The sequence below is a fragment of the Chiloscyllium punctatum genome, chromosome 9 (assembly GCF_047496795.1).
Source record: "Chiloscyllium punctatum isolate Juve2018m chromosome 9, sChiPun1.3, whole genome shotgun sequence".
Taxonomy (NCBI): Eukaryota; Metazoa; Chordata; class Chondrichthyes; order Orectolobiformes; family Hemiscylliidae; genus Chiloscyllium; species Chiloscyllium punctatum.
This window is the reverse complement of record NC_092747.1, coordinates 60,167,696-60,189,927: the sequence shown is the minus strand read 5'-3', so window position 1 is coordinate 60,189,927 and position 22,232 is coordinate 60,167,696. Positions and strand designations below refer to the sequence as shown.

Sequence of the window (22,232 nt, the reverse complement as noted above, 5' to 3'; positions counted from 1 at the left end):
AAAAAGATTTAAAGAGAACATGAGGGACAACCTCTTTACACAGAGTGGTTTGTATGGGGAATGAACTGCCAGAGGGAGTGGTGGATGCAGGTACAGTTGCAACATTTAAAAGACATTTGGATAAATACAAGAATAGGACAGGTTTGGAGGGACATGGAGCAAATGCAAGCAAGTGGGACTAGTTTGGCTTGGAACAAGGTCCACATGGACTAGTTGGACTGAAGGGTCTGTATCCATGCTGTATGACTTTATGATCTCTGACTGTCATTATGATGTTTTCTATAAATGCATGCTTGGTGAATTGGTGTGGAAATAACCCTGCCTGGAATGGTGATATGAGACCATAATGTGTAGTTGGGGCTGCAGACTGGCTAATAGAGCATGAGTGGCTTTTGGGGTTGGGTGCATAACATGGCATGAGCAAATATGTATACATATAGGAAATACATAGGTGTGAAGGTGTGTAAGCATTGAAACAGGCCTTTCGAACACCCAGCACCCCATGGCCACCACTAAACATTTCCCAGGTTGGATGGCCAGACTACAACTTTCATCCATCTCCCAGTTGTGAAAATCCTCTCATCACAAGCACTTTCTCCTTCGATAAGTAGGCTGAGCAAGGAATTTAACTTTCACTAATTGCCTCAAGTATGAAAATCCAGACCTAAATCAGGAAATTGCATACCATTAATCTCTTATTTTCCATCCTTTACAATGAACAGTCAGAACCGTAGACTAAAGTTGTAGAATTTAGTTCTTATGAAGCACTTAACTGGAAAATCCTGACCAAATATTTAATTATTAATTATATTTCTGACCACTAGATGGCAACATATAACTTGACACACCTGATTACAACTGCTTTTTTGATAATAAATTCAAAATCCAAATAAACTTGCAACGTTGGCACATATTATGTTATCTATCACATGGTGACATCTTAGTATTTTTGAAAATTTCTGGATAGCTTGTTGTTACTTTGCTCTGTTGTATGGGCAGATACCAGCCTAGCCCACTGTGAGATCTCTCTCATTCATTCCTAAAGCTATAGGAGAAATGCATTAATAGCTGCCTTAAACAGCTCTCAAAATGTAATCAATATGACTACATGACAGTAAAATTAGTGTTAACGTGTACCTGTGAAGGCTTAATATAAACAAAACATGCCTTTGAGGCAAGCTTACAAGAATGCAAATCAGTAGATGGGTCATTTAGCATGCCCTGCCAGTTATGGACCTGTGTGAGATTGTGACTTCTTCCCAGGTAGCTGAACAGCCTGGGCCTGAGAACAAGATACAGAGAAGGTATCAGACCTCCAGCAAAGAAGCTCTCTCTGTTCTTTGCAGTAACAGTCAAAGCTAAGCCTGAAGAAAAATAAGTTATCTTTCCTTGAGCAGTTGCTATAGACTGACTTTTAATTGATAAGCCAGACATTTTCTAACTGAAAAAGCCACGCTGTGCCTCTTGCAAACCAGTGGAAGCATCTGGAGAAGGATGACTAAGAAGCAGCATAAGAACGGTAAGAATCATCTCAGTAACCATTTTGAACAGGAATCACTGACCTCCCTTCCCAGTCTTTCCCTCTGTCCATAAGCATCACTGTTTTTCCCTGTCTGTTGGTCTGTGTGTGCATTAGGGGAACTTATACAGGAATTATATGCTGATGGTTCATAGTTGTTTACCTGTACCTAGATCTAATTACCTGTGATAAATAGTAATCATTGTTAGTAAAGAAATCTGTTCCATGTTTTCTGCCAATCTGGGTTTGAAAGTCTTGTAAAATTGGAGAATAGTGTGTACTTTTTAGTATCTTTTACCTTTGTGACAACTCTGGGAATAGCAGGCTTGATTTTCAGATTGTTACTCCAGTGAAGTTTAATGAAATCTGTTAGTTCTGCCACAATCTGCTCAGAATGTGAAGTAATTGATCAATTCAGGCTGGGGAAGTAATAAGGGAGAGCCAGGAAATGACAGACAAACTGAGTAAATACATTGCATCTGTCTTCATGGAAAATATGAATAACATTTCCAAAATACTAAATTATCAAGGAGCAAAGGGAAAGAGGAAATAAACGCAATAAATATCACCAAAGAAAAAAATACTGGGGTATAAATGGGGCTAAAGGCTAATCAGTCCCTGCACCTGAGGAGTTGAATCTTAGGATATTAAAGTGAGTAGCTATAGAAATAGTGGATGCACTGATATTAAGCATGGCTTAATAAAAGTTTGAATAGGAATTCATACCTGACAAATTCATTAGAATTATTTGAGACAGTAACATGCAGGATATATAAATGAGAACTAATAGATATAGTATATTTGGATTTTCAAATAAGTCTCACATAAAAGGCAACTGCATAAGTGGGGGTAGTATTTTCACATACATTGAGGACTGGCTAACCAATAGAACACAATCGGTTCAGATAAGAAGGCCATTGTGTGTGTGTGTGTGTGTGTGTGTGTGTGTGTGTTGGGGCCACAATTATTTACAATTTTATTAATAACAGAAGTGAATGTATATTGCCAAGTTTGTAGATGATGCAAAAATAGGAAGGAAGGTGGGAAGATGAGTGAGGATGTAACAAAGGCTACAGAGAGATGTAGACAAGTGACTAGGCAAAATCTTGGCGGATGTAACTTCATTTTCCCAAATTATGTTATGTCCTTGGAGCAAGAAAGGAGGAGCTGAATATTATTTAGATGGAGAATTATTGTGGAATGCTGCAGCACAGTGGGAATTGAGGAACATCATGCACCAAAAGCTAGCATAGAACTTCAGCAGTTATAAGAAAGGCAAATAGAATGCTGACCTTGATTTCAAAGAATGGAATATAAAAATTGGGATGTCTTGCTTAAACTATACAATGCTAAATCATGCAATTAGTTGGATCACTAAAAGAACAGTTTTGGTATTCTTATCGCTGTTGTAACCCCCTTGTCCAAGAAAGGATCAAGACAAATGATGGAAAATTATAGGCCAATTAGCCTAACCTCAGTTGTAGGTAAAATTCAGGAATCCATCATTAAGGATGAAATTTCTAAATTCTTGGAAGTGCAGGGTCGGATTAGAACAAGTCAGCATGGATTCTGTAAGGGGAGGTCGTGCCTGACAAACCTGTTAGAATTCTTTTGAAGAGGAAACAAGTAGGTTAGACCAGGGAAACCCAGTGGATGTCATCTATCTAGACTTCCAAAAGGCCTTTGACAAGATGCTGAGTAAGGTGAAGGCCCATGGTGTTTGAGGTGAGATACTGGCATGGATTGGGGATTGGCTGTCTGACAGAAGGCAGAAACTTGGGATAAAATGTACTTTTTCGAATGGCAGCTAGTGACCAGTGGGGTCCCACAGGATTCAGTTTTGGGGCCGCAGCTGTTCACATTATGTATTAATGGTCTGGATGAAGGGATGGGGGCATTCTGGCAAAGTTCACCAATGATACAAAGTTAAGCAGACAGGCAAGTAGTACTGAGGAGGATGCAGAAAAATTTCGATGGTTTAGGAGAGTGGTCCAAGAAATGGCTGAAATTCAATGTGAGCAAGTGTGAGGTCTTGCCCTTTGGAAAAAAGAATACAGGCAAGGACTATCTTTTAAATGGTGAGATAATTTATAAAGCCAAAGTACAAAAGGATCTGGATTGATTTGCAGGTTGAGTCCATGATTAAGAAAGCAAATTTAATGTTGTCATTTATCTCAAGAGGGTTGGAATATAAAAACAGCGATGTGCTCCTGAGATTTTATAAAGCTCTAGGTGGGCCCCATTTTAGAATACTGTGTCCAGTTGTGGCCCCCACACCTCTGGAAGGACATACTGGCACCGGAGTGTGTCCAGCGGAGATTCACACGGTTGATCCCTGGAATAGTAGGCCTAACATATGATGATTGGTTGAGGATCCTGGGATTGTATTCATTAGAGTTTAGAAGGTTGAGTGGAGATCTAATAGAAACTTATAAGATAATGCATGGCTTAGAAAGGGTAGACACTGTGAAGTTGCTCCCATTAGGCGGGGCGACTAGGACCCGTGGGCATGGCCTTAAAATTAGAGGGGGTCAATTTAGAACGGAAATGAGGAGACATTTCTTCAGCCAGAGAGTGGGGGGCCTGTGGAATTCACTACCATGGAGCGCAGTGGAGGCTGGGACGTTGGGTGTCTTCAAGGCAGAGATTGATAAATTCTTGATCTTGCAAGGAATTAAGGGCTATGGGGAGAGTGTGGGTAAGTGGAATTGAAACATCCATTAGCCAAATGGCCTTGCTTCCACTCCTGTGTCTTATGGTCTTATCTGAGGAAAGACGTATTGGCACTGAAGGTAGTCCAGAAGTGTTTCACTGGAGTGATATGGAGAGAATTTCTTATGAGGAGAGGTTGAGTCTACTGGACCTATACTCATTGGAGTTTAGAAGAGTCAGTGGTGACCTTACTGAAACATAGAAAATTCATATGGGGATGACTGGGTAGATGGTAAGAGGTTGTTTCCCTTTGTGGGAAAGTCTGGAACCTGGCAGTATTATCTCAGAAAGAAAAATGCCCATTAAAGCAGAGATAAAGATGAAATTATTCTCTGAGGGCAGTGAATCTGTGCAGTTCTTTACCAGAGACGTCTACAGAGGCTGGAATATTAAATATAGTCAAGGCTGTCTAGACAGATTTTTAATCATTAAGTGAATCAAGAAGTTTTGACAGAAGGCAGAAAGTGAAATTGTGAATTATCAGATTAACCAATCTCATTGAATGATGGAGCAAATTCAATGGGCCAAATGGCCTACATCTGCTCCTACATTTTATGGGTCCAGCTGGCATTGCAGTGAAGTGGTCATAAGGTCAAATTCCAAATTCAGCTTCTACCTTGAAATTCATTAAAACTGAATTCAATAAATCTGTTAATTTGTTGCTGGCACCAAAGTAAAGGAAAGTTATGGGGTGGCTGTGAAAACCAGCCCGTGGTTGACTCTTACATTCTTTGAAATGGTTGAGTAAGCCTCTCAATTATACAAACAATCATTTAAATGGGCTTACTGTTTTCACAGGAATGCGTATGATCAATAAATATATTGCCATTCCCTGAAACCAAATAAGAAAATAGGGTACAAGAACATGGTAATTTCAGGATCCTTTTTCAGTTAATCTAGGAAATTCCAATAATTTTGTATCTCGGGATCAATTTCAAAGGCTAGATTTCATGGCCTCAGTCAGGAGCTGGTTTTGGCAAGGGGTGCACGTAAAATATATAAATGGCTTGCACAATACCATCTCTTCAGCATCGACCAACTCCCCACAACATGTTGAGGAAATCAGCAGCCTGCCTGCCATCTGAACAAAAATGGGCAACTGACTCTATTAAGAAGCTAATTCAGCCAAATAACACACTGTTCTTGCCTTAAAACAATTTATGTGGGCAGGCAAGAAATGGATGTGCATTTTTTGGCAGGAACCTATGTGCACACTGGGGACACTTCCCAATGTTATTCCCCACTTAGTTCCTCCCTGCATCAAATACACCCATGCTCCCTTAAACCTCTATCTTGATTCACAGATATCTTGCAACCCTAAGTGCCTGGGCATAGCCCTGATTCTACAAGAATCATTAGTTTTCCCTCTGGTCCTCCATCCAGATTCAGCTGCTGTTTCTGTTCAATCAGTTTAGCTAGCAGCTTGAGGATGGGTCATCCTTCCACTGAGGAATGGCAAGTCCTACCTCATTCCTTAAAGCCACCCACAGTGTGTTATCGCTGCAGGGCAGGCATTTTAAGTACTGGACAATCTCGACTCTACTTTTCCTTTTGGTGGTTGTGTAGGTGGAAGGCAAAACAATGTGCATCTCACCATAATATTAAAATTCAACCCTGGGATCCTTGAAACATTGGATATCTCTACTTTTGTAATGATTGTTCCCTTTAGCTTCTGTTACTATTTCAACTATCCTTATTTTTGAATTCAAGAAACAAGACAGCAGCCTTCATTATTTGATTACCTTTATTAACAGTTTCACATCGGTAATCTCAACTCAGTCCTTTTCTCTCGGAATCTATGTTTTATGTTACTGGCTTCTTTAAACTTGAATTAATCTTGTGTTTCTTGTTGCTGGATTTTTCCCAGCGTTTGACCAGATTTCCATTTGTTTCTTCCTCAACTTATTATATCATACAGAATAAGTGCCACCCTTCAAAGTCATCCAGGATTTGTGACATCAAAGTTGAAAGGTCAATAGAGTTGAAGAGATTGTAAAATGCATTCAAATACACAGGTATCTACTAAAAGGACTATCAATTAACCACAACTTTAATTTAATCCCATTTAATTGTAACCATTAGTTTCCACAATTCACATTTGAAATTCCTGACATCATTTTCTTTATTGGTCTGTATTGGATAAAATTCTTTCTACAGGTTAATTTTAGAGAGGAAGATTGGAGTCTTGTGAAGTTGAGATCCAATTGAAAATGATGGGTGATTCCAGGATTCCCATCCCTGATTTCTTGTGCCCCCACCTTTCGCTGGAATGGAACGAGGGTACGGGTTAGTCTGCCCTGTCAACCTGACTAACTTCACTTTGAGCTGGGCTTCTGCTAGCACACAGCACTTTTTGTGGAGTTACCACATATACTCGTGTAAAAGTTGAATTTTTTAGACTATTTTTAAATGTTCAATTTATAGAGTTGACTATTACACGGGCACGAGTTTTGAGGGGCTGAAATTCAAAATACCGAATTATTAGCTGAAGTCAATTTGATTGCTCAACTAATCCCAGGTAAAGAAGAAAAACAGAATGAGTTATATTAAAAGTAATTACCGGATAAAAGCAAGAGAAACAAGAATGAATTACTGGTAGTAAATTTTATTTATACGTACCAGTATAAAAATTTAACATGTCAATGATTCAGTACAATCCTGCAAAATCGGTGTTCAACATTGTCCTGGCCTGGTATAATGGCACACTTAAAATTAAACATTTATTAAATTCTGAATGTGTAAGCAAGTTGAACTTTCCTGCCAAATTTTTCCATTTCCCTTCCATTTACTCTTGTTTGTAATGAACCTCAGCAACATTAACACATGTCAAAGAATTAAAGATATATGTAGATAATATATCTCTTTTATTCATATATAATAGCACAATTAAAATGATTAACTTTAACGGTATTAACTTTTGGATGTATAGTGAACAAAGTGTGATAAGTACCAATAGACTTAGTACCGGTCTGAATGAATGAATCAAAGTGTGCTGCAGTAAACCAAGTGGCTAAGTAGAGTAATGAATGGAGACGCAATATAATAAACAAAGAGCGATGAGTAGAGTTAACAGTATGAATGAATGTGATTTTGTTTAAATGGGTTAATGGGAACATGCAGTTTTCTTTGTAAGTGGTTTATAATGTGATATAGTAGAGTCAACTTTTACACGAGATATATGGAAAATACAAGATTTTTGGCCAGAATCAGGGGTCAACTTTTACATGAGATCAACTCTTACATGAGTATATACAGTAGTTGAGTTTTCAGTGACTTGTGGTTCATAAATCTCAGGTGTTGAGTTATTGCCTGGATTTGAAGGACAAGTTCAAAAGTTAATGCTTATGCACCTTGCCCTCAGCAGTACAACCACCACACCCCATACCTCACTAACTGCCCCATCAGTACTAACACATCCACATCCAACCTCCTTCATGATCACTTACAGCCCCATTCCAACTCCTTATTCCACTAATCCCAGAAGTCTCTCATACCCTCCAAACTCAACCTACTCTGTTACAGGATCAATTAATTAGAACTGCTTTGGAAAAAACACATTCATAATTAAAAGTATTGTTCCTCCTACAATGCTATAGAAGTGTTAATCTAATGAACTGACAGCCCATAGTCATAAATGGATTGAGTGGAAGGTTACTTAAACAGCTTGAGAGAACTGTAACTTTTATTCATTGACATCTTAATGTGATTCGAATAAATTATTTTTACTGTTATCTTTTTTGTCATTATCTCAATGTTTATTTGCTCTGAATTATGAGATCTGAAGTGCTTAAAGATTTTGTTACTGATAGTTTAAATGTCCATTTGATGGACACTTCGTTAGGGCTGTGGGAACACCATTTTTTAAAGAAATATGAATGGGCGTTTTCTTTTTCTAAGTAGTTTCACATATGCCATTGTTATCATAGGGTTAGTGTGGTATTCTGGCTGAATGGACATTTAAGGACTGCGACGTGGCATGGAGAGTATAAGGGTCATGGATGGGGTTGGGATAGCATGGAGGCCATAGTTATGACACAGGAAATATATGGGGAAGGGGCTGATGGGGTGTGAGGGATAAATATAGCCATAGAACTGGGACCATGTCCCGGAGAAGTGAGATGGTATTTTTATGCAGCCCACCTTGGGCTTCAGTGGCCTTTGTGGCTGCTTCTGATCTTATCAGAGTGGCACGTGCCAATACTTTCCTGCACCTACTATGACCCCCAAATCCCCTCCCCTACCCCCAACGCCAAGAGAAGATCAGTTCACTTAGACTTTCCATCAAAATGGTGGATGCGAATGGGAAATTTCCCAACTCTAACTACCTACTATGGTAGTGAAAATCCAAGCCAGATATATTCAGAGTTGTTCACTGCTTGGTTTAATGACTCATACTGCTGATGAATAAATTCAGTTCTTTAATTTTATTACTTCAAGTTTGTCCATTCTCTCCAGCTCATCACATATTATCTCAGATTTGAACTGGAACTTTCCTTGCTAGATGTCTGGCTGTGGAAATATGCTGTGCCTTTCTGCCACAAAATCTAAATGATTGCATAAGTGAGCAAACTTCTCTAACACTGCATTTACTGTTAAGTGTTTATATCTACTGTTTTTATATATTCTAAATGGTAGAATACTTGTGGTCTATTTGATGTTCCTGTGTTTAGTCTTTAGTATTTGGTTTTGGATCCACCTACCAGATCATAGTTTCCTATGCCTGGATGTTCTGGACAGTGTACATCGCTACCTTTGATTCAACTTGCTCAATTTTCTACTTAAAAGTCTGTAAAGTGACTGACGTGATGCTAAATTGAGTTTTCTAGCAAAACTGCTAATTCTCGATCTACCATTTTTCTTGAAGTTGTACATTTAACACTATCTCCTGTCGGTGTTTCATCCATAAAACAAATCGTTCTCACTCTATCTTAGATTATTCTTCCATTCGTGAAATTCCTTGTTGTGTTTCCTTCTTTATATGATCAAGATGCTCTTGCTTTGGTTTTGAACACTTTTTTTTTCAAAATGGTTTTGTTTTTCATTCTGCACTGACACTTGGTCAACACTGGGTATCTCTTTTTCATTTTGGAATTTACCACTAATTATCAAGATAAGCTACACATTCTTTTCTTCTCAAGCTGTTCAAAGCAATATCTCAGCTCCATTTGCATTGTTTCTACAAGTGTGATTACTACAAAAATGTTTTAACTACATTTTTGCTGACTGCTCCTGCTGTATAAATATCAACAACTGTTTAATTCTAAACCTTTGCTTTAGTTACCTGGCTCCTACTTGATCATCTTTAATGGCTAGAAAGCAGTTTCCAATGAAGGATCCATAGTGACAAGATGTATATTCATATGTAAATATTGTTCAACCTCTCTCCATAACATCAGAAGATCAGCAGGAAATGGTGTAAATGCTATGTATAGTGTTCCTCTGGGAGTTGTACTAACCTTCCATTTGGCATCCTGAGTACCTCTGTAGAAACTAATGGTATACTGACCAAAGATTTCTTCATGCACTTGAAGATCATATTAAAGGTGCTTTACATGAATAAGATTCTTGAGGTGTGAAACATTCCTCAACTTTAGCTACTAGTAGATTTATTTTTCCCTTTCCATAAAGAAAATTAAGACCCCTCTTCTTTCTTAGGCATTACATATATTAAAATTCAAGTATGCATTTGTCTATTCTCTCTTGTATATTAATTACAGTTGCAATACTTCGAAAGCATTGTGTTAAATGGCCCCATTCTTCATGACTGCTGCTGAAAATGTGTTGCTGGAAAAGCACAGCAGGTCAAGCAGCATCCAAGGAGCAGGAAAATCGATGTTTCAGGCATGAGCCCTTCGCTCATGCCCAAAACGTCGATTCTCCTGTTCCTTGGATGCTGCCTGACCTGCTGTGCTTTTCCAGCAACACATTTTCAGCTCTGATCTCCAGCATCTGCAGTCCTCACTTTTTCCCATTCTTCATGATGTTTTGTTCCAGTGTGATACAATATGGAATTTTAAAACTTTAATTTCTATCTTAATCTAAAACCATGTGTGCTAACTATTTGAATATCAGCTCTTAGGTGACTGAATAAAGTTTGATATTGTAGACAAAGTACCTCTTTACTTTAAGTATGATGTCATAGTTTTCACTTTATTGCAGCAAATGGCTGCACTGAAAAAAAAATCGTCTGCAATGTTTTCTTCCTCATTCCAACTTCTCTTATGGGGTGTAATGATGCATCATCGATTTGTACGTATGAAGACAGATTTCACATTCCTACATTCCCAGCAGGAAGAGAAACTTACTTCAACTGTACCATGTGAGATCAAATGCATACACCCTGCAATTTTCTGTCCACTGAAGTGAATGCTTGTGATCTAGTTTTATTGTCAATTGTCATGAAACCTATCTGGCTCACTAATATCCTTAGGGGACGGAGTTCTGCCATGCTTATCTGGCATACTTTACACATGATTCCAGATCCACAGTAATATGATTGGCTCTTAACTACCCTCTGAAATGACCTAGCAAGCCACTTGGTGCAAGGGCAATTGGAGATGGGTGACAAATGCTGGTCTTGCCAATACTACCCAGAATCCAGGGAAGCATAAAGGGTCACTGTGTGTGCTACCTCTTGTTGTGAGGAAAACTGGAAAAAATGTTTGCATAGAATTGAAATAAATATTTTAAACATTTGGATAAGTTTATCAAGATGAAGAATGTTATTGATGAGGAGTGAAAGCATTTCCTATTTCAATATCAAACCAGTTGAGACTAGGATAGCAACTGTAAAATAAAACTCACTTAAGTATAATCAAACATGAACCTTGGTCCAGTCTGTCAAGAGTAATCTCTACTGGACTTGTGATACTTTAGTATAGTTTCAGTAATTGCTTTCAGCCTTACATAAGGCTGCAAAATATCAGTAACGTCGTCAGTAAAATGGGTAAGTAGAGATAGACAATTGAATTGAAATAGTTGGACAATCTGTCTAAAGTGGACTCATGATGTATTATGCTCTAAAAATAAGGAAAATCAGTTAAATAACATATTTCTCATTATTTGTACCACAGAACTAACTTTGGCTTTTGAAAGACAGGGATGTTAAGTGCTTCAAGGAGAAATTTGAAGGCTGGCTTCCTGAAACAATTGGAGGTGATGGAGTGGCAATGTCACTAGACTAATAATCCAAAATCACAGGCTGAGATTTTATGGACTAGGTTCAAATATTGCCATGGCAGGTGGTAAATTTTGAAATCAATAAAACCTGAATTTAGCCTAATGGTAGCCATGTAACCACACAACTGTTATTTTTAAAAATTAGCTCATCAATGTCCTTTGTAGAAGGGAATCTAGCATCCTTCCTTAGTTCTGCCGACATGTTGTCCACATCAACAGAAATGTAATTAACACTTAAATGCCTGCTGAAATGTTCTAGCAGCCATTTGTTGTAACAAGAAACCAGGTGGACAATGGCATCTACCAGGTACTTAAGTAATAACGGCAAACCCAGCCCTGTTGAGACTGAAAAGTCCTCCTTACCAGCATCTGGGAACTTGTGCAAAAGTGTTCCATAGATTAGTCAAGCAACAGCCTTACATAGTCATACTCATGGAATCATAGTTTGCAGACATCCAACCCTGAGGTGGGCAGCAGCTTCATATACAGTCAGTAAGGAATTGTACTGGAAATCCTCAACAATGACTCTGGATCACATGAAGTCTCATAGGATCAGGCCAAATATGGGTAAGAATAACTCTTCCTATGTATCATACTCCCTAAGCTAATGAATCCATTCTCCTCCATGCTGAGCACCATTTGGAGAAAGCACAAAGAGTGGCAAAGGCATCGAGTGTTTTCTAGTTCGCAATGGACTACAATTTCCATCACCAAGAATGGTTTAGCAGCGTTATTACTGTCTGAGCAGGCCAAGCCATAAAGGACATAACTTTACAGTCAGTCTGTGGTATGTAGTGAGGGAACTAGCAAAAGGGAAAAATCAACTTCTTCACCAATTTACCTGTCACAGTTGCATTTGTTCGGGTTGAAATCAGCATGAGTGACAACTGCACAGTCCTTAAGGACGTCATGTCCTGTCTTCACATACAGGATACATTCATCTATTTTTGTGGCACTATCACTGTGTTAAATAGATTAGATGTCAAATAGATCCAGCAACTTAAAATTGGGCATCTATGAGACACTGTGTATCATCAGCCTCAGAATTGGACAATAATCTCAGAATTCCTATTGTGTGGAAGCAGGCCATTCATCCCATTGAGTCCACACCAACCATCCGAAGAGCATCCCACCCAGACCCACCCACTATTCTATCTCAGCATTTCCCATGGCTAAACCACCTAGCCTTCACATCCCTGCACACTATGGACAATTTAGCATAGCCAATCCACCTAACCTACACATCTTTGAACTTTGGGGGAAACTGGAGCACCCAAAGGAAACCCACGCAGACACAACGAGAATGTGCAAACTCCACACAGACAGTTGCCTGAGGGTGGAATCGAACCTGGGTCCCTGGTGCTGTGAGGTAGCAGTGCTAACCACTGAGCCGCCATGCTGCCTTTGTAACCTCATGACCCAGCATTTCCCCATGGGGATCAATTATGATTCAATGAAGATTTCAGGAGGACATGGCAGAAGCAGCAGCAGGGTGCAATTACGACACAGGACTATTTACATACTAAACAGTAAGGTAAGTAAGCAACAGACAGAGCTAAGCAATCATATAGCCATTGGATCAGGCCTAAGATGTGCAGTCCTGCCACAATTGTGAAAAAGTGGCGGATAATTAACAACAGGAGATGAAGGGTCCATGAATATCCCTATCCTCAATGATGGGGGAACCCAGTACATTAGTGCAAAAGACAAAGATAAAGCATTTGCACCAATCTTCAGTCAGATCCATCTCGGTCTCCTCCAGAGGTCCCTAACATGACAGATACTGGTGTTTAAACAATTTGATTCGCTCCACGTGATATCAAGAAACAACTGAAGATACTGGATACTGCAGATAAAATTATGCCCTGACAAGATTCTGACAATACTTGTGCTCTAGAATTAGCCATACACCTCCAGGCAAGCTGTTCAATTGGTGATACAACCTTGGCAGTACCTGACAATGTGGAAATTTGCCTAGGTAGTTGATACGCACACAAAGCAGGACAGATCCCACCTAGTCAATTGTCACCCTGGATTATCATGCCAGACCATCAATAAAGTGATAGAAGGGGTCATCGACAAAACTTTATGCAGCATTTGGAAAACAATAACCTGCTCACTGAGGCTCAGTTGGGTCCTGCCAGGGCCACTCATCTCATCACAACGTTGGTCCAAATGTGGACAAAAAGAGGTGAATTCTAGAGGTGAGAGTGCCTGCCCTTGATAATAAGGCTGCATTTAGCAGAGTGTAGTATCAAAGAACCCTAGCAAAACTGAAGTCAATGGAAACCGGGGAATACACTCCTCTGGTTGGAATCATACACGGTTCAAAGGAACATGGCTGCGGTTTTTGGAGGCCAATCATCTCAGCTCCAGGACATTTCTGCAGGAGTTCATCTGGGTTGGGTCCTAGACAGCATTCCCTTGAATTGCCTTACCTGTGAGACCCATATGTGGCAGCGACTTCTGGAATGGGAGGTCAATGCCATGACTGGCATGCCGATGCCGATTGCTATGCGTGGAACATAGGAGCAGTTGCATGTGTGTGCATCCTCACAGATTAGAGTGAATATTGGTCCTGGGCCCAACCATCTTCAGCTGCTTTAGCAATGACTATTTTTATATCAAAAGGTCAGAAGTGGGGATATATACTGATGATTGCATAATGTTCAGCATCATTCACAAACTTCAGATACTGAGGTAGTCCAGATCCAAATAAACAAGACCTGGATAATGTCCAGGCTGGGACTGACAAGCAGCAAGTAACATTTGCACCTCACAAATGCAGGAATGAACATCTCCAAGAATGGAGATGGCACGGTGGCTCAGTGGTTAGGGCACTGCTGCCTCATAGTGCCAGGGACCCAGGTTCGATTCCAGCCTTGGTTGACTGTGTGGAGTTTGCACATTCACTCTGTGTCTGTGTGGGTTTTCTCCCACAAATTGCCCCATAGTGTTCAGGGATATGCAGGTTAGGTAAATTGGGCAAACTAAATTGTCAACAGTATTCAGGGATGTGTAGGCTAGGTGCATTACTCAGGGTAAATGTAGGGGAATGGGTCTAGGTGGCTTTCTCTTCAGAGTGTCAGTGTGGACTCGTTGGGCCGAAAGGCCTGTTTCCACACTGTAGGGATTCTGTAGAGATTTTTACCACTGTTCCTTGATATTTAATGACATTACCATCATTGAATTCCATATTTTTAATGGCTAACCATTGACTAGATACTGAACTGGACTGGCCCTACCTGTGGCTTCAAGAGCAGGTCCTAAGCTAGAAGTTTGCAGCACGCAATTCACATTCTGACTCCCTAAAGCCTGCCTACGTCTACAAGGCATCTCAACACCATCCAATACAAAGCATTGGGCAATAAATGCTGAAGTAGACAGAAATGACTACACCACATGAATGAATATATATATTTTAATTTGCCTGGTGTTTAGATTAGATTACCTGTAGTGTGGAAACAAGCCCTTCGGCCCAACAAGTCCATACTGACCCTCTGAAGAGTAACCCACCCAGACCCATTTCCTTTTGACTAATGCACCTAACATGATGGGCAATTTAGCATGGCCAATTCACCCGACCTGCACATGTTTGGATTGTGGGAGGAAGCTGGAGCACCCGAAGGAAACCTACGCAGACATGGAGAGAATGTGCAAACTCCACACAGACAGTCACTTGAGGCTGGAATCGAACCTGGCATCCTGGTGCTGTGAGGCAACAGTGCTTAAAAAAATTGAAGCTGAAAATGTGTTGCTGGAAAAGCGCAGCAGGTCAGGCAGCATCCAAGGAACAGGAGAATCGACGTTTCGGGCATCAGCCCTTCTTCAGGAATGAGGGTCTCATTCCTGAAGAAGGGCTGATGCCCGAAACGTCGATTCTCCTGTTCCTTGGGTGCTGCCTGACCTGCTGCGCTTTTCCAGCAACACATTTTCAGCTCTGATCTCCAGCATCTGCAGTCCTCACTTTCTCCTTAAAAAAATTGAAACAAAATTCAAAATATTGAAAACATTTTAAGCACGTTGAGCAAGGACTGCTGATCTTCATAGCTACAACAACTGAATTATTTCCCCTGTCCAAGACTGAAGCCTATTTAGCACTGTGATATAGATTTCTTGCCTGTGATATACAAATGACCCTTCTTTCAGTTAGGAGTTGGGCCAGGGATGCAGCAAATCCAAACAGGCTTGCCATGGAATCTCTTGAGTCAGTATCCTTGCTCATCTATAAGCAGTGCTTTATTACACTTAATAGTCTTTTAATTGAGTCCTTGCATTAACTATGTAGACTACTATCTATTTAACTGGATCAATAATCTTACAATTTGTAACATACCTGATAAGTTCCACTGTTTCAGAATACATCATGTATGGAGATTTGGCTTCAAGCGGTCCACGTTCCATTTCATTGCCACATTCAATAAAAGATAAAGCTGCATCTATATAATTCACCGCCTTTCCAAACTTATCCACCTAAACCAAACAAATATAGTCTCAAAATGAAATTTTCTGGCAAGGATATATTAAAATGTATAATTTTTCAAAAAGTTAACAGATTCAAATATAAAACTAAACATACCATGGCATCAGCTTTGTGCTTCTTTCTCTTTGCCTCCTGCATGTAGTAATCAGCATTTTGCTGCCTGCTTAAATATAAATTTAAAAATCCTAAAGTGGTGAATATTTTGAAGGCAGATTAACTACAAAAGTGATATGAATCAATCTAAAATGTCAGAAGTTACAATGGTGTATAGTGCTGATCTTTTTAAAGAGTTTAACTTAACACTAAATTTTCAGAGTGCCTTACTCACTTGTCATCAAAAACAAGCCTAGGTCTGCAGGAATCATTTTGCCACTTTGATGTCTCATGCCATGAATTTTCTTGAGGTGTTTGAAATAATTGATTATTGCAAAGTTGATTGCTGTTGGAGTTAATGTGGAGATCTTTCTGCAATACAAGTATAACTTTTTTTTTGCACAGACTATTCCAAAGTAGATCAGAATAACAAATGTGATAATAACATTAGTCACAAGAGCAGTTTTTAAAGGTTTGGTACTATGACAGATCATAGTTACACTGTGCTCATTAGCAATAGTCGAACATTGCAGTATAATAATTTCATTGAATCGTGTCAACTCTTTTGGTTCATTGTTAAACTATTTTGTCCACCTAAGAGGCTACTTCCAACCATGCTAATGACTTCTACAAGTTTGATTATATATGTGCCTTCCAATATTATTATCCGGATAACATAATTATTAATGGCATTGCACTAGAGGTGAGTTCGAGTACAATAATGAGTACTGGCAGAATTCCTGACAGTTGTGAGTCAGAACCAGAAAGAGTGTTAAGAAGGAACAAGTCACTCAAGAAATGAGTGACATTAGCTTTGAATCAGAATGAATCACTTAATACACAAGAAAAACTGCCAACCAGCCGCTGTTACATGTATGATTTAATTTAGGCAGATACTAAAGGAAAAAAATGTACCATCATACTCTCCCAGTTGATGGAAAATGGCTGGTATAGAATAGTCTGCCAAGTAAGAAAATGTAATAGAACTAGAAAGGAACAGATGCATTCTTTATCTTCTAAAATAAAATATAATATTATCCTTGCTTTCTGAAAATAGCACAACCTGTGCTTCTTATCAAAATTAGAGTTATTCACTGTACAGAAGGAGGCCATTTAGCCCATTGTATCCAAAACAAACCAGTCAGCCCCACCACTTTACTCAATCTCCATTGCACTACAGGCTTATTTCTTTCAAGTGCCCATCCAATGTATTTTTGAATTTTGGGTTAGTGGTGCTGGAAGACCACAGCAGTTCAGCACCACTAATTCAAAATATGATTTCCAGCATCTGCAGTCATTGTATTTTTGAAGTCTGTTTCTACCTCCACTACATTAATTTCTGCCTTCATTCGCTGCAGTGAGTTCCATGTCATTATCAGTTGCTGTGCAATTCTTCCTCACATTCCCCTTACCCAAGATCTTAAGTTGGATCCTAAATTGTGCTGGCTTATCCATGTCCTGTTGCACGTTATAGATCATTTCACAATTGATCAGACAACAGTTTTAAGTTTAGACATTAAATCCCAGCCAATGAGTAGTCATTAAATGATTCATTTGATATTAGTAGCATGTCCCTGAGTAATTCAAACCAACTGAGTGAATGCACAACTCTTTGTGTCACAACTGGTGTGAAATTTGCAGACCTCAGACTGAGAGGAAAAAAATCAAATAATCCTGTTGCTGCTATATACTGTGGTAGTACTGCTGTGTGGGCATGTTAAAGTGGTTGATCTATATTGCCTCTGACTGTTGAATAGCTGGCCAACATTTTGTTTGAATTCCATATGAAAAACAGCTTCTTGAACAAGATCATGGAAACTGCTTAACTTGCACAAAATGAAACCACAGTAAAAGTCAGTGCCTTCAGAAGAGCAGGGAAAGCTTTACTTTTAAAGTTACATATGGTCAACCTTTTAATCTATTGATAAATTAACAATATGCATGTACTGAGAATGAAACAAAAGAGTAAAACACTATGCTAGAAACTGTGGGTACTGAAATTATTGAAGTGAGTGAGCTTTGTTTCTCATAATACATTTTAAATGTGCTCTCATTCTATAATGCCACTTGTAGTATTTTATGCTGGAAAGGCTGAAAGAGTTATAGCAAATATGAAGCAGCTAAAACTGTAGACTAAATTCTTTGTTCAGTTACATCAATTCCAAGGTGTGCCTTGCAATCCTGAAGTATGAAAATTATTTAAATCAACCTGTTGTGACATAGCTTCATGATAGGTGGACTTGAATGCAGACTTTCTACCCAGAATTAGGAACACCCCCACTGTACCGCACAGCTGTTGCCTTGAAGTGTGTAACTGTACAAATTGGCCAGAGACTAATTCTGGGCTCCGGAACAAAAGAACAAGTTGGCAATTTTACTTGCTTCTCAGTTGCCAACAGATCTGGGACTGCAAGAATTGTACATGCTTGCAGTATAACACTCAGCCGATACACAGCTATAGAAGACTCTGGAGCTGGATTTTCCAGGCATGTTGTCAGCAGGGCAGGGATCAATTAAAATACAAGACGTGCCCCACCTACCACTTTGTTGCACCTTCCCCCATCCTGCCAAGCTGTCTCTATACTGTAATAAGGTAGATGGGTGGGTGCCAAAATTGTAAACAAACAATTGAAGTCAAATGAGTTTCTTACCAAGCTGATTGACTGGGATAATAGACTAAGAGAAACTGAGGACTTCAGGTGCTGGAGATCAGAGTCGAAAAATGTGGTGCTGGAAAAGCACAGCCAGTCAGGAAGCATCCGAGGAACAGGAGAATTGATGTTTCAAGCATAAGCTGTTTATCAGGAATCACATATGATTCTCACCCTGAAGAAGTTGAGGGGTTTGGATATGGCAGAGTCAAAGATGTTGACAGGTCAGAGATGAGAGGACTGTGGACTTAATTAAAAGGTTGGAGACATTGAGGAGCCAGAGATGTTGGGGGGTGGCGCTTTTAGGTTCACATGGTCAAAGGACATAGCGAATGGGAAGTTCATTGGATCAGCAGGTAAATGCCTTTCCACCTGCATCTTGGATTCAGCAATCCTCACCTTCATAGAAGCATGGGGTTTTGTGAGGCCAAGAATGTCCAGCATTACATTTGAAATGGAGATTAAAACCTGAGCATGAAGTCTGAAAATATTTAAGTGACCTGCCTATCTCTTAGGAATGGTTCCCTGCTTCCTCTTTCTCTTCCATTCTAACTGTCAGAGGCCAGGTTAGTGGCAGCTTGAGGCTGGGTATGAGATTTCTAACATTTTATGTCTCATCTGATGCAAATCTATATCCTGTTTGGGGGTTTAAATTTCACCCATTGTTCTCTTCATTTACTGGCTGTGAGTCTGCAGCAAAAAAATAGACCTGTATTTTTTTCAGGTACATCAGATATCTCAAAGCACTTAATAGTCAACTAAGTGCTTTTGAAATGGAGTCATTGTTATATAGCTAACACAGCAGTCAAGTTCCACACAGCAAGCTCCAACAAACTGCGGTGATAATGATCAAATAATCTATTGAGCGACAAATATTAACCAGAGATAACTCCCCTCCTCTCTTTTGAAACAGTGCCATGGATTATGTTACGTCCATCTAAGATGGTAGACAATGTTTAATGTCATACCATGGGACTAAAATAACAACCTTCTGACTCAGATTACCTACCCAGGACCAACACCTACAAAACCATCCCCATAAGTAAACAAAACTGCCTGTGTACCTACAGAAATAAATCAGTTCTTGGCTTTCAGAAAATCAAATCTCCAAGGATCTACAGATTTTATAATCAGAGGAAGCAGCCCTTCCTCCCACTGCCAATCAGGCTCGAAACAATGAAGAGTCAGGCTCTGGGCCTTCAAAGTTATATTTGGAATGAACTGAACAATACAAATGGAATGAACATAGCTAGGAACATTCAGAATGAATACAACCCTGTGTCATTTGTTCATTAAATGTAAGGCAGAGTGAGATCTGAGTGTCAGCTACAAATATCTGAAAGATCATAACACTTGATGACTGACCATTTGATAACTGAAGTTATAGGAAGGTAGTTGAACCAAACAGAACCTTCATAGGAAATGATAAGGTTAACTCCCATCGTCAGAAAATATTATTGTAAAGAAAAGAACTTTCTTTAGATGCATCTAAAAATGAATAATAAGCATTAATGTAGATCCTGACAATAATTTGTAACAGTCAAAAAGTGTGGTGCTGGAGAAGCACAACCAGTCAGGCAGCGTCTGAGGAGCAGGACAGTTGACGTTTCGGGCATAAGCCCTTCATCAAGAATGCCCGAAATGTCGACTCTCCTGCTCCTCAGATGCTGCCTAACCTGCTATGTTTTTCCAGTGCCTCACTTTTTGACTCTGACTCTCCAGCATTTGCAGTCCTACTTTTTCCTAATAATTTGTAACATGCTTTCCTCTGCTGCAAATGCTGTCTGACAAGCTAAGTAGTGACAGCATTTTCTGTTTCCCTCTTAGATTTCTTTCATCTCCAGGATGAAACAAATCAGCCAGGCTCCAGGTTTGACCATCTGTTTCCTTCTTACATGATATAAATGACCAAAGGCAGTCAATGGGTAATAGAATAACAAGACCAAATATACCCATTCACAGGAAAAGGATCAAAACAAAATCAGCATTGTTCTCACTGCATGTTCTATAGTACAAATCATATGAGGGCAAAATGTTACCATGCTTCTTTTGTTTATTGTGCCCACTCAATTTGCAATTGAAAGAAAGCAATTAACTTGTTTCATCAAGTTACCAGTGCCTGGAATTTTGAGGTATAATGTTACAAGTGCCAATATTTCTCTCCATATCTGCTAACCAGATAATAATTACAGTGTATTTATAGAATGCACTGGATTAGTCTGTAACCCAAACATTGAAAATTTAATAAATGAAGTTTTTTGTTACAGACTAACCTAATTTAATCTTATTTATTCTCATGATCTCACATCAATCATGTCATTGTGGTTTTGAATCTCACCACTGCTTGTGCACAGCTGCTGATTGCAATGAAATTGAAATTTACCAGTTCTGCAAATAAATATTTTACTTAGCAAATTCAGATGAAAAATGCTTCATTCTGTAAACATGAAAAAGAACATCAGAATAAAATATTAACCAGGATATTTTGAGAAGGCTGCTGTAACCTCAGTGGAAGCTTGGCAAAAATGCATATAGTCCATCTGCAATTTCCACCAAAGTTAGTGCACCGATTGGTAGAATCCTTGTGGAACCTGCTTATGTTTGTCTCTGCAGTTGGCAGAAAGTTAGTACCTTACAGCATGCATTATGTTCAGGCTGATAAATACAAATAGACTAAAGCATAATAGATTCAAATAACTGTTATATTTCTGGACTAATAAACTCAGCTTAAGTAACAATGTTAAAAATAATTTTGTTACGATAAAAGTAGTGCACGAATACCAGGAGTAGGTTTACTTCAGTGATATTAACCCTAAACTAATTAAATAAATCAGCACGTCAACAGTTAGTTTTAATATCAATTGAATTCAATAATGGGTCCCTGATAGTAAGGCAGGGAGTGCAGCTCAGTGTATCATCTATTGCCAGGTGCATGTGTTTTTAAGGGCTCTCAAAGAATGAGCACACTTTCTGGTGTTTTAGGTGTCTGCATTTAGAGAAGAGAATTGCATTGTGTACTACTATGCCATTAAACTACAATCTAAATTTGTTCAACAGCCCCATAATATCATTTCACTTAAAACATCAGATCTTTTTCTATTTTACTTTGCCTGCAGTTCATAGTATAATAGCGGTATGCTGGGGAATGTTATGGAATTTTTCATATCTTTAATATGTCGTAAATTCTGTGCCTACAGAATGCGCAGCTCATCTTATGCTCTCACTCCTTCATTCCTTTTCATTGTGGTTAGTATGGATGTACTTTAACAGAACAGCCAGTAAAATTCTTGAAGATTACTCCTTTTCTGTCAGAGAATATTTGCAATCAGTTTCATGGCCTGCAATGAGTATGAGGAATTCTGTGGTTAAATTACTTAGAGTTAAATTAACTTTACAGTGGAGAAGCAGGCCACTTGGCTAGGCAAGTGCATTTTTCCACGTGAGCCTCTTCCTATTGAAGCTAACCCAATCAACATTTCTTTCTACTGTTTTTACACTCATGCGCTTGTCTTTCTGGAATACACCTATGAATGAATTCCTTCATGTATGCTTATCCTGATTCTAAAGAGTTTCTGCAGATATGATAGCAATATCT

At 39.1% G+C, this 22,232-nt stretch overlaps 1 protein-coding gene across 7 annotated transcripts in view; it reads right to left on the bottom strand.

Annotated features, from left to right (window-relative positions):
• The window catches only part of aff3 (AF4/FMR2 family, member 3), a 152,704-nt gene that overhangs the window by 19,169 nt on the left and 111,303 nt on the right, over nt 1-22,232 (bottom strand). For 6 of the 7 annotated variants that reach the window (XM_072577637.1, XM_072577641.1, XM_072577640.1 and 3 more), the window contains 3 exons: nt 16,222-16,358; nt 15,990-16,056; nt 15,747-15,883 (listed from right to left, as the gene is read on the bottom strand). In XM_072577637.1, the coding sequence (XP_072433738.1) occupies nt 15,747-15,883; nt 15,990-16,056; nt 16,222-16,358 (341 nt within the window). The remainder of the gene's footprint in view (nt 1-15,746; nt 15,884-15,989; nt 16,057-16,221; nt 16,359-22,232) is intronic. The other variant, XM_072577639.1, reaches the window with a different exon arrangement.